Genomic DNA, 13,461 nt, shown 5'->3' on the forward strand with positions numbered 1-13,461 from the left:
GGCTGTAGACATGGATGCTTAAGCCTATATCAGGATTTTCGTGGTTTCTAAGGCAAAACGACTTTTGTGGTTTTTCGATATCCTAATTTTTCCCTTGCAACGGGAACTTTTCCCTCGAAAACGGGAAATTTTTCCTCAAAGCGGGAATTTTTGAGTCATTTTGAGTGATTTTTGAGGAATTTTGAGTCAAAAATGGCCGCCGTGACGTCACAATCCAAGATGGCGGACACCGGCACCGGAAATACGCGCCGGGGCCAGGCGTCGGACCGGCTATTACACACTACTATCATGCCATTAGTATCAAGGGATAGACTTGGATACGCAATACAAAATTTTTACCCACACCTCCCTCTCGAACTAAAAATAAAATTCATACAAAACATTTAGACTAATTAAAGTACATAAGCAGCAAGTTTGAGCAGAATTGGTGACTCATTGACATTTAGAACAGTACCTAAGTATTAATGTATTGTGTGTATGTCCTCAATGTGCGACTACACTCTACCTAAAAAGAGGAAATTCTGTAGGGCATGAAAACAAAATGCTCATCACTATTTTAATTACACAAAACTTTTATTTTGTTTCGTTTTAATAATTTACACATACCTAGTTTCGTCAAGCGGAAACTTAAAGTAAAGTTTATTATTATTATCTCTTCTATTGTTGTAGCAGTAGTTAACACAACACGTAGCCGAATTGAGGCATGTTTCATAACAGTGATTTATAAAGTAGTTCATGAAATCATTGATATTATTTAACGAGATTACTATTTCAACATGATTGAAACAAAATATTGCTTAATTCAACGCCGACGCCATTAACTATGGTGTTGTTGAATAAACAAGTGGTTCAACATGCCAACGAAAACTCGTTTATTTTCTTTTAAGTAAATATATTATTTTCATTTCAACAATACCAATTTATCCCATAAATTAGAGAAAATGTTAAAACAAATGTAATAATTATTTAATCAATGTGGTATTTTGATTATAATTTTTGTGCTCAGATGTTGGATAAAACTGTATAGCAACTAGAAAAATTCGATTGCTATGCCCTATGAAGTGTCCCCCCCCCCCCCTGGAAACACCAATGAAAAAACCACGTTCGTTAAGGAAAGCATACATTGGTGATTTTACTAACAGTGATGAAATAGTAAAATCACCAAGAAAAGCACAGACTTTTATGCAAGTTGTAAAGCAGAAACTTAGTGCAACGAGAAAAAAGTTGAAAATGTCACGCCAAAGAAGCCGATGGAGTTTGAAGAGACTAAAGACAGCCCAAGCATTACTCAAACACCTGCAAAAAGAGCAGTTTATCACTGAAAGTGCTAGTGATGTACTTGAGGTAAGAAGTTATGCCTATGATTATTTCCAATTCGTTAGAAAGTCATTGTTTATTATGTCAGTTTATATATATATATATATATATATATATATATATATATATATATATATATATATATATATACATACACACACATAACTGAATAAAGATATTAGATAAATCATTAATAACACAGTAAGGTAACGGAACCAGTATCCAATATGTTAAGGCAATTTTTGCAAGCCAACATACTGTATGGTTCAAATATGGATTCATTTTAATCAGCACAGAAAGAATCAAGCATTGTTCTTTTTTTTTATTATTAATTTTTGAAGAGATGTTGTGGAACCAAAGTTCGGTGCGAATAATCAGCAATTACCAAAGAATAATACTGGCGTTCCACTATTGATACTAATGCAAAACCTGTCTAATATTATGGGTACGGACATAATTTCAACCTTTTTTTGTTATTATAAACTAAGTTAATTGTTTTTTCATATACAGAACATTAATTTTCTGCTATAGACACCAAACCAAATTTAAAAGAAATAAAGATGTACTTCATCATAATACTCGAGGCTGCAATAAATTGAGACCCATACAACACACCACTACTCAATTTGAGAAAGGAATAGAGCATGTTGGCAGAATAATATTTAATATCTTACAATACAAAATAATGGATATCAGCAACATAGACAAATACAAAGCTTCCATAAAAATACACTTGTATGCAATCCATTTAATAATTTAAAAGAATTTATTCTGGAACAGCCAGACTCCCTTGTATAGCTACAATGACTAACAACAATATCCTAATACCCTAAATCCTGCTTAATTTTTTTATAAGAAAACATATAGGAATGGCTTGACATGTCATGTTTATGGGTTCCTATGAATTAAATAAATAATGTTATATTTGTAATTCAGATTATCTGAAAAATTTTATTACTATTTGTTTTACTTCAAAGTTATGTGTATGAAATCTATATATGTATGTGTATGTAAAAATGTGTACATGTAAAACTGTATGGATATATAAAACTGTAAATATGTAAATGACATGTTCCATAGCCTTATGGTTTCTACCAAAAGAAGGCTCAATGGAATACAAATTAAATAAATAAATAAATAAACTTATCATTGCGCCACTTAAGAAACAACACCGCCTATGTGACAAAATGCAAATTTTTCAGGAGAGCTATATAACATCACCAATTCCAAACATAACAACACAAAATGTTTTTGTTTTATATTTACATATGTAATTAGTAGAAAGTGCTAAATAACACTAATTTTATTTTTTTCATGTTTTAGCAATTTTTGAGGAGATAGGCTGTGTTGTCTTTATTTTTAGCGGACACAGGGCCGGCGCGTCCATATAGGCGAACTAGGCAACCGCCTAGGGCGCCAAGTAGCTGGGGGCGGCGCAGCACGACACATAATAGCTGATATAATATGTTTAACGATTATTGAAACTAGATGAAAATGGATTATTGTAACAGTTTGGAATGTTTATATTGATATAAGTAATTATTTAAAGTCTGTGGTGACCTGTTTATGATTTGTAATAAGTAAAAAAAAAAAAAAAAAACACAAGCCTGCTTACATTCGATTGTTGACAAAATCTTAGGCTTACGTGATGTATTTTGAGGCAAGGAAAAAATTTTTGGGGTGTCCGCCCGGGGGCATTAAGGTTTTTCGCCTAGGGCGCCAATTTACCTTGCACCGGCCCTGAGTGGACATAGGCGGTATTGTCTTTATTTCTAGTGGACATAGGTGGTGTTGCCTTTTACTTCTAGTGAACTTAGGTGGTGTTATGATTACCTATACCTTAAGGATATAAGGGATGATTAAATAAAATTCCATTACCTACACTCACTTTATATAACTCCCAAAATTAAATAGTAAAATCAACAAAGTTGACTACTTTTTTTACTTTTACATGTCAGTCTTTTACACTTCTTACTTTGACTAATCATTCAATACAGACAAAGTATTTAATTACATTTTCTCATAATATTATACTTAAACTGCAATTTACTATGAAATAGTTACAAAAGCTGTTTTTCAAAATACAACCTTTGTCTTCAAATGACTTAAAAAATCCGAACAAGTCAACCAATCGACACGAATCAACTCCAAAAATCACTTCTCGCATATCCCTTATAGTAATCCATTTATTCGTCTTCATAGGGTATATTGTCATACTATGGATGACAATTAACTGGAATATGGGCTTTCAATGATTGCAATTGTTCCCACTTGGATTTCTTTATCTTTAACCGTGACTTATCAAGGGTGCAAAAAATTCTGAAACTTCCTTACGTCTTCTTGGGAGTGGTGTATACTCATCATCAAATTGGATTTTCCAGTCCACTGTACCATCAGGGTTGTATCTTAATGCCCTTAAGTCATGAACAGTAGGATCTCCTGTTTTTTTACCTGGCCTAATATACTCATAAGCAATGGTGCCTTTCTGTGAAAAGTTTAAAAAAAATGTATGATCGAGGTAGATCGATCGATAAGGAAATGGTTTTTTTCTAGCCAGGTTAGTCAGTTCAGCAAATTGACTTGGTGGATAAATTTCTCTGGCAGTTTTTTTTTTGTTTTTGTGCTTCTTTTTGGATTTAATATTGTGTCAATTGTTGAGTGAACACTATCACTTTGCATCATTGTATGCCCTTTGACGAGAAATTTTTGCTCAATAACCACATTTGATTTTTTTGCTAGGTGTGAAAGAGCGTTTGACATAGTCGTACTTCTGTTTTGGTAGCCGCAACAATCTGACCTAAAATTATTGGTTTGAAATCTTCATCGAGAGTTTGTTGGAGGTTGCGCAGAACACAAGATGCAAATGATGATGCACTTAGGTCACTCTCGGTCTCATCCCACCAGTATGTCATGGCATCATGGGTTTTATGATTATACATAGTGAAGTTATGTACACATAACTTAGTTTTGTAATACATAGCTGATGCATTAACACATGGGGCGAGTTTTACGGCTTGTGTGTCTTGAGAAAACATGTGTACAAGGTTACTTTCAGCTTTTTTTGTATCATTTTCTTTTTCTTCTCTAGCTCTATTCTTTGCTGAGATGTGTGCATTGTACTCCATCTCTGTCACTGTTTTACTGCCTATTTCATAACTATGACAAAGATCGCATTGATCTTTTTTCGGTTGAAATATTCCTAAGTTTTCTTTCTCAAAGACTTGATCAAAAGTATATCTACTTAATGGCTCTTTATCTTCTTTTTTGCATTCTTCTCGATAAAATTCATAGAACTCTGTTTTAGATGTAAATGCTTCAACATACAGCCGTGTTGTAGTAGACCTACAATAATGTGAAGGAATCTTTGGAAGTTTGTGGAAGAAACTTACCAAATATTCATTATGATCTACTTTGTTTCCCCCCCCCCCCCCTTGACATTGCTGTGTGTTACTTTGGAAGAAGGCACAATTTTATTTTCAGTCAATTCAACTTTTGCAGGTCTTTTTTCGTCTCCATACAACCAGTATCGAACACTCCATTTTTCAAGCCTAATGTGCTGAGGAATGTTTAATTACTAAATGATAGTCTAATGTTTCAGTCCGTCTTCATGATTCTGCAGCTGTCCTTTTTCTCTTAATTGGTGCTCTAGAAACTAAATTTGCAACATTGATCTTTCTTTGGTCCCATGATAATGCCTTCCAAAAATTATTAAACAGGCATTTTCTGTCTTCTTCTGTTATATCAGGACAAGCTCTAAGTTTTGTGACTTTGCAAAAACGTGACTTGCAACGAGGACCCATACATATTGCTTCTTTTTGCACATCTTGTACTATTTTCCCTGCTCCAGCTCTTCTGTACCCAATGTATTCCTCACCTTGCTCTATCTTCTTTTTATTTTCATTTTTTTTTCATTTATCCTTGTTGTTCTTATTTCTAAGTTTATAGGGCCCTTGGGCACAGGGTTTGGATCCATATCTAGATGGGGTGTATCATTCTCTTGATTTTAACTGTTCCCTGGTTTGACAATTGGCTCAGTTAATGATATCCCACTGTTTTCACTTCCTTCAAATGTTTTATTAAGAGGTTCGATATGTTGTACCTCATAATCTGTGGGTATGTACTCATCAGGGTCATCTGGGTTGGTATTGTCACTTGAACAAGACTCCGAAAGCTTTTGCTTACATGTTTTCAATGCACATGGATTTGAATTGTTTTTGTTGTTCTCAGGATGATCATCTAATGGTGATTTTTTTCTTGCTGAATGATTATGATCTCTCATAAAGCATGGCTTTGATGTGGTAATTTCGTTATCTAAATTCTCTAAACTATTTTCAAAGTCATTTTGATCAATCGAAAGCGAAATCTCAATTGATGGAAAGGCATCACTGGTGCTATCCAAAAGTGCATTATTCAATACAACATTATAAGATTCCATTACCACCATAGTACTGCTTGTAGTAGATGCAGGGTCACTAATGGAACTGTCATTATTTCTGTCAGCGAAGTTTTGAAGGGTTGAATCTGTAAAGCAAACAAACTCTTTTTCTGTTAAATCGGTTATTGTTGAAGATATGCAAGTTTATGTGTGTATCTCTGTGTGTGCATTCACTCATGCAGTATAATTAATAATGAGAGTTATTATTGTATTACTAAAAAAAAACTCTATTACATCACTCCATTTCTTAAGTTATAAATACTATTTTTAATAAATAACAGGTGTTTAATGTATATTTTACATTTGTTATTAATTAAATAATCAAACTCAAAGCAAATCTTAAGTTGCTGCATTACATTTATAGTATTAAAAACATAACTTAATAACCTTACCTGGTATTTTGTTCCTTTCATGTTCCACTGTATTTATCAAACTATCATTGAAACCCATTTGCTTTAGGATTTCTTCACTAGTAAATAACCCAAGGTCTGAGTTTCACTCTTCATCAATATTCTTGATAGTTCAGATATCATTAAGCCTTTAGCAAAGTACTGGTCTTAGTTTTGTAGATTATCTTGATTTGAACATTATAACTATTTTAATAAGCAATAACCTTCAAGAATGTCCAAAATAAAAAATAGAACTACTTACCTCAGTTCTAAGAAAGTGTAGAATTACCGCCCATGTCATTAGAGGAGTCCATAAATTAAGATAAAACTCCGCATATCTCAACTGTACTTTTTAAAGGGCTAAATGTACCATAAAAATGTAAGTTTTGTTTCTTACGCAACAACTGGCACAAGTTCTGATCTATTATTAAGTAGGTATAAAAAATAAAGGTTACTGCAAAAATTACTTTAATCAATGACAATAACAAATTGTTTTCAACTCAACCAGAATAAGTTGTCATCGCTCCTTAACCGCTGTGCTGAAACTGGGGGACATAGGTGGTGTTGTTTTTGTTAAAGAGATAGGCGGTGTTAGAAAAAATACCATAGCATCGCATTCTGTTAAATTTTCGGCGAAATACGTTGCGAGAAGATGCGTGAAATATATGTTTCCATAGAGAAACATTAAACTAATTTTCGTTAAAAATGTCACTTAGGCGGTGTTGTTTCTTAAGCGACGCATTGTCAATATTATTTGGTCTACAAACATGTAAATTAAAACATTAGACTGTGTACCTATAATAACTATATTATAACAAACCTACAAGCTTCAAGAGTTCAATTTTTTTTTTTAACAAAATGGTTGAATGAAGAATGAATTCTCGCTCATAAACATTGATCTATACACAAAAAGAAAATTACAGTATGCAATAAACCACGCAAATTGATTTTAAACATCTGAATTGGCTTTTCAAACTCATTTCTTTCACTACCTTCCGACAATAACATTTGTCTCACGACCGATAATATTCAATAAACGGCGCACATCTGATGTATTTCATGGAAATTATGTGTACGGATTCGATATTTAATTACTGCAATGATTAAATAAGTCGTATATTCTTTCTTGGTAACAAAAAAACTGAAAATATCATTAAATGTATGCCACGATAACCATAGGCGTGCGCAGGACTTCAGTATTGGTGGTGCCAGATTACACAACAGCCCTGTCATTCACGGACCCCGAGCCAAAAGTTGTGGTGGCGGGGGGGGGGGGGGGGGGGGGGGGGCGGGGGGGTGGGGGGGGGGGTCCGGGGGTCCTCCCCCAGAAAAATTTGGATTTGAAAGCGCAAAATGGTGCTATTTAAGGTGTTCCCGAACAAAAACATTAAAAACACAGATGTAAAAATTTTTAACATTTTTTATGACAAATTATGGCTTTGAACATTTTAATTAATCACCAGCAAAACTACTGAACTATTTACAGTTTTAAGCTTTGTTGAGCCATAAAGTAAATTGCACAAATTGTTTGCACAGAATTCATGCTGGTGGCTTTGAAAAACCGTACTTATATGTTTTCGGAAGACGCCAAATAAATGCTAGAAAAAAACATTCTCAAATGTTATGTTTTAAACTCAACAAATGAAGGGAGTTTTTGTAATATACCTAAAATATGTAAAATATTACAATAATAAAAATACACAAATAAGAGTGGGCAAAAGTTTTAACTTTTGGAATACAACAAAAATGTTTTTTCGGCGACTGCATTTAAGTCATTGAGTAAGCCTATCCTTTTAACTAACTAAACTCTCTCTTTTTTTAAATAAACCCTGGCGGACGGCGGCTATTATCCCGTGCGCCTGCCGAGTGGAGTGAACAGTGGACACCGAGCGCGCATTCTATGTAATTCGAGGAGAACTATGAGAAGTATTTACATTTCAGAAGTTTCGTAGCCGCGGCCTGCGTGTACAACACAAGTAATTGCAACTGGCTTGTTTCCGTGTGTGTAGTTGGTTCGATTGATAATTGATATACTGATAGTGTTATGAGCACATATCTGTAACTCGACACGATTGGAAAACATATTTTTTTTTTTGAAATAATACGGATTTTTGTAAGTATGTATTATTTCTGCTTGTAAAAAAAACAAAATAATGTTAACCCTAATGGTGGTGCCAAGGCACCTGTGGCACCTACCGTGCGCACGCCTATGACGATAACATTGCGTTATTTGGGAGAAATCTGCTTAGATACAAACAGTCAGCTGATCGACATGTTGGCCTCGGCCCGTAGTATGGCAAAGATAGGAGCATCAGCAGTCTATAATATGTATGGTCTAAGGGCCGATATTATGACCTCCGGCTAAATCTTCAGGTTAGCTAGCCTTCAGGTTAGGCTAGCCTCCGGTTAACGAACGAGGGGTGTATTATGACCCATATTTGGCCTGCGGTTGGCTAACCGGAACCTGACGAAGCGTGTGGTGTAATAATGGGTGTGTTGGTAATGAAATAAACCAGGATTTGGTAACTTTTGTTGCAAGACAGTTTTTTTTCTGGTAGAATGTTAGTCAGCTGTTTGTTTGTATTGTGATTCGGAATGTTTACAGCTGCAGTAAATAAATATGCCGCGAACTTTATCTTGCTACTGATATAATTAAATTAAACAAAAACTACTTTGACGTCAAACCTGCTTTGTATTAAACCATAAAATTACAATCTACGATTCAAAACCGTGTGTTTTCAACTTTACTCTTGTATTGAAACTCATGATTTTGTTAGGTTATATATTAAGCCAAAACTAACGAAGTAATTCTATACAAACAAATAAATACAGATGACATTTTTGCTAGAGAACACTTATTTCCTTCACAAATTTCTTTCATAATCAAATAATATAGACCCTGTTTCGGAAAAATACTTTGTCGATTTTCATTTCACTGGTGTAGGTTTCATTTTTGTACTAATAGTTTCGTATCACGTATACAAATTAATCCGATCCTGATGGAATTAGTTTGTGGTATACGATGCTTGCTGTTTTAATTTAGTAGCTCGAGAGATCCTAGACATATTCACTGGGGAAATAATTATGATTCTAAAATGTGTACGAAATAAATACATTTTTACAAGACCTGACATAATTTGTTTGTATCGTGATATGTTAGGTATTTTGAGTTATGTACAGGATTTTTCAATATTATAAATTAAAACAGCAAGTCTAATGTAAAACAAGACCAACATATAAAGGGTCATGCCGATAGGATCAAGAGATTGACGCCGTCCCCGTTGCCTGATCTGATTCTACGTGAATTTAAACTGGTTGATTAATTTTGGATCTCAAGGGTGGGGTTCCTGGCCTCGTTGCTGCAGGCAGGGACGCGGCGACAAAGGACTCCTCGGGCTGTTATGGCCTCCCAGGACGCCTTATTAATGAAACACACACGTACTTGTAGCTGATTTATTGCGTAGCACAGTCTACACGTCACACGTTCACGTAACTGGCCGCTTCATCGTCGACCTAAGCTCCGCGCACGATGAACCTGTTCTGGCTTATGCGAGAGTACTCGGACGTGACGTGAAGTGTGTGGGCGATCGGTCCCGCAAATTACTTATGAAAACACATTACACTATAAGGGCGGCAGGTCCCGCGAATTTACTTATGAAAACACATTACACTATAAGGACAGCAGGTCCCGCGAATTTACTTATGAAAACACATTACACTAAATCACTGTGATAAGTCCCGCACAGGAGGATATGCACAGGCGGCTAGTCCGCGTGGTGGCGAGGGCCACGTTAAGCTGGGCGCGGACACGGTGGAATCTGGTATGATATCACACACGTGGCCGCGGCACGTCCCAGTTGATGACTCGTCCGAATGTTTGTGGTCGCGTTTGGCGCAGTGCCGCCCTGCGTGGGCAAAGAACTATGTCCCGAGGTGGGGCGTTATAGCGTGAGGCGCAGGTGCCACGAAGGATCACCTAATTGATTATGTAAGATATCAAAATCCCTGGATGGGATACACATTTTATTAATAGACCGCGCGATGTCGCTAACGGCCGATTTGGGCCGACCGGGGAGCTGATATAAAAACGGTTTGACTATAATTACCTATTGCAGATTACAGGATGTTGGCGCGAAAGTTGAAGGCTCCCCGTGCGTGGGCTGCCGGCCCGGGCGAGTGCTGGATGGCGGCTGACTAACCTCCCTGGCCGCCGGGGCCAGGGAGAGGGGAAATTCCGCGGGAAAACTGCGGAGCGCGGGAAGATGACTTCGGCCAGTTTTGTGAATTATAACCCTTTATAAAATGATTATTGCATTAACATTGATTATTGATGGTTTTAGATTTATTAGTTTCTGTTTATATTATCAAATGCATGAATAAACAATACCCTTGCGCAGTGCCACACCCGGCCGGGCGCTTTGCACACGTAGGCGGCCGTGACTGACGTCACGCCGTTTGGGGCACTGCACTACGTTGCACGCACGGGCGCGTTCGGGGCGCGGCACTTATCAGGTGTTGAGGACACATAACGGCCTGTGCTCTCAGAGGGAGCACTGACGGCGGCGTCAAATGCCCCCCCCCCTCGATGAGGCCGCTATGTGCCTTAACACCTTTACACACGGCGGGTCGCAGCACTCTGACGTTGCACTGGTTCGCACACGGGTCTGGCTAAGATATGAGTATGACACTGGGGCAAGGTGTGGTCCCTCCAGATGAATAGGCCCCCCCCCCCCCTGTGGAGGCTGGGTGTCCCTGGCTGTGTGCCCCCGGTGAGTGCTGACATTGTCCCCAGGAAGTAGTCCCGGAGGTGGGTAGGGGCATGACGAGTGCGGCCTAGGCGGCCACGGGGGCCTGGGGGCTCAGTTTCGGGCCGGCGGGTGCGAGTGGGGCCCCCGGCCCCCCGGTTGCTATTTGCCTCCCTGTCGGCCTGGTCGCCGGTGACGTAGTCACCTAGGTGCGAAGGGGCCCGTCGGTCCCTCTGGGGCCGGGCCGTCCCTGTGTCGGCCTGTCCGTCTAAGTCCCTCGTGTCTCTGTCTGCCCTAGCTTGCGGGCCAGCTGCCCCATCTCCTTCTCCCCCTGCCAGCGGTTCTCCTGTACAGCACGTGGGCCGCACCAGACGCCGCCTCCGGCGTGGATACCTCCTCTCCACTATCTCCTTGTCCCCTGCCTCGGCCGCCGGTTCCTCAATCACTACTCGGAATGTCGACGTGCTCAGGTTTAGGTCTAGCGGCCACCACGGCTCGTCCTCCTCGTCCGTTTCCGGTATGTAGGCCTCGTCGTCCGGGTGACTCACGACGGGTGCGGTCTCGCCCGTGTCGGTGGGGTCAGTAGCGGGGTGGTTACGGGAGTACGTCGTCGCCCCTGCCCCGTCCGGTTGGTCGTCGGTGAGTACGGCGACTGGACTCGTCGGGAGGTTGATGTCAGTGGGTACGGCGACTGGGCTCGTCGGGAGGTTGACGTCAGTGGGTACGGCGACTGGACTCGTCGGGATGTTGACGTCCGTGGGTGCGGTGACTGGGATCGTCGGGAGGTTGACGTCAGTGGGTACGGCGACTGGACTCGTTGGGATGTTGACGTCCGTGGGTGCGGTGACTGGGATCGTCGGGAGGTTGACATCAGTGGGTACGGCGACTGGACTCGTCGGGATGTTGACGTCCGTGGGTGCGGTGGAATCGGGGCCCCCCGTGTGTCGCCCCCTTGCCCCGTCGGTCGGTGTGTCGGGGAGGGTGGTCACTAGTCTTAAATCGTCCCGATGTACCTTGGCCGGACGTCTGCTCGGGGTGCGCACGGCGTAGGTGGACGGCCCCGTATTCCACAGCACCTGCCGTGGCGGGGACCACTTCGGGGCCAGCCCGGCGCAGAAGTTTTTTGCCCCCGCCGATAGGTGGTGTTGGCGAACGTAGACCCACTGCCCGGGTGTGAGGGGGACAGGGGCGTGCGTGGTGGCGGGCGTTTTGCGGGCGATGAACTGGGCCTGTCTCTCCCGCGCCTGCTCTCGCATGGCCTCGATTTGGGGCCGCAGCTCCTCTCCCCACCAGTCCTCGGTGGCTGTGTTGGCTACTCGGCACTCTCCCGGGAGTGCCAGGTTTTGCCCCTGTACGAGCTCCGCGGGAGAGTGGCCGGTAACGGCGTTGACGCGCCGCCTCAGGCAATACAAGATCTTTGGCAATTGAACGTCCCATTTAGTGTGGTCATCCCCCAGGCGTAGCCGGAGCTGGGCCTTGATGTCCTGATTTCTCCTCTCCGTAGAGTTGGCGCGGGGGTGGTACGTGGGGGTAGTATGATGGGTGATGCCCCAACGGCGACAGTCCGCCCGCCATTGCTTGCCCATGAACTGGCTGCCGTTGTCCGTCAGGAGGACCTTCGGGAAGCCGTACCGGGAGTAGACCTCCCCCTCCAACAGGTTGGTGATCGTCCGAGCCCAGACGTTAGATGCCGGAAACGCCTCCACCCATCGCGTGAAGAGGTCGGTGACCACCACGAGGAAGCGTTTCCCCCTGGGTGTCCTTGGGTACGGGCCCATGACGTCCAACGCCAGTGTGTGGAAGGGTGCCTGTGGCCGGAGGGGCTGTTGTTGTTCTACCCCGTCGGCCCTCCGGCCCTTGCGTTGTTGGCATGGCTGACAGCCCCTGACGTACTCCCGTACGTCCCGCGCTACTCCGGGCCAATGAAAAGTATGCCGCAGCGCCTCCTGGGTCTGTTCCGCCCCGGGATGCCCCGCCAAGTCATGATCGTGATAGAAGTGCATTACCGCTGGACGGGCGGCGGCGGGCACGTACTTGCGCCAGCTCTCCATGTCGCCGGGGGCGCGTGTCTGTAGCTCGCCGTCCAGACACCGCTGGAAGGAGCGGTGCCCGGCCGCGCACGCGGCCACATCGGCGCGCGCCATCGCGTCCGTCAGCTGTGCGTGACGCACAACCTGAACGAGGCTGGCCAGATTGTCGGGCCAGGGGGCTTCCGGTGTAGCGGTGTTGTGGGTAGCATACAGGGTGGCTCTCTCCCCCCCCCCCTCGGGCTGGTCATGGGAAGTTCCAGGTGGCGGCAACAACTCATCCCACGTCCCCTCGTCCTCGAACTCTGTGCCCGGGTCGGGGTGGCGTGACAACTCGTCGGCCAGTTGATTCTCCCGACCCGGCACGTGCTCTACATGGAAGTCGAAAGTCTGTAAGGTGAGTGCCCACCAGGTGAACTTGGATTTCCATCCCTGCACCGAATCCAGCCACTTCAGGCACTGGCTGTCAGTCCGGAGAGTAAAAGGTCGCCCCTCGTGGTGGTGCCGGTAGCGTCCCACGGCCCACACGACCGCCAGACATTCCTGCT

At 42.2% G+C, this 13,461-nt stretch overlaps 1 protein-coding gene across 1 annotated transcript in view; it reads left to right on the forward strand.

Annotated features, from left to right (window-relative positions):
- LOC134527181 (uncharacterized) overlaps positions 1-10,978 on the forward strand; it is a 42,716-nt gene extending 31,738 nt beyond the window's left edge. Inside the window, exon 3 of the mRNA XM_063359598.1 lies at positions 10,934-10,978. Coding sequence (XP_063215668.1) covers positions 10,934-10,978 — 45 coding nt within the window. The remainder of the gene's footprint in view (positions 1-10,933) is intronic.
- The last annotated feature ends 2,483 nt before the right edge of the window (positions 10,979-13,461 follow it).

This window comes from Bacillus rossius, chromosome 1, assembly GCF_032445375.1.
Source record: "Bacillus rossius redtenbacheri isolate Brsri chromosome 1, Brsri_v3, whole genome shotgun sequence".
Taxonomy (NCBI): Eukaryota; Metazoa; Arthropoda; class Insecta; order Phasmatodea; family Bacillidae; genus Bacillus; species Bacillus rossius.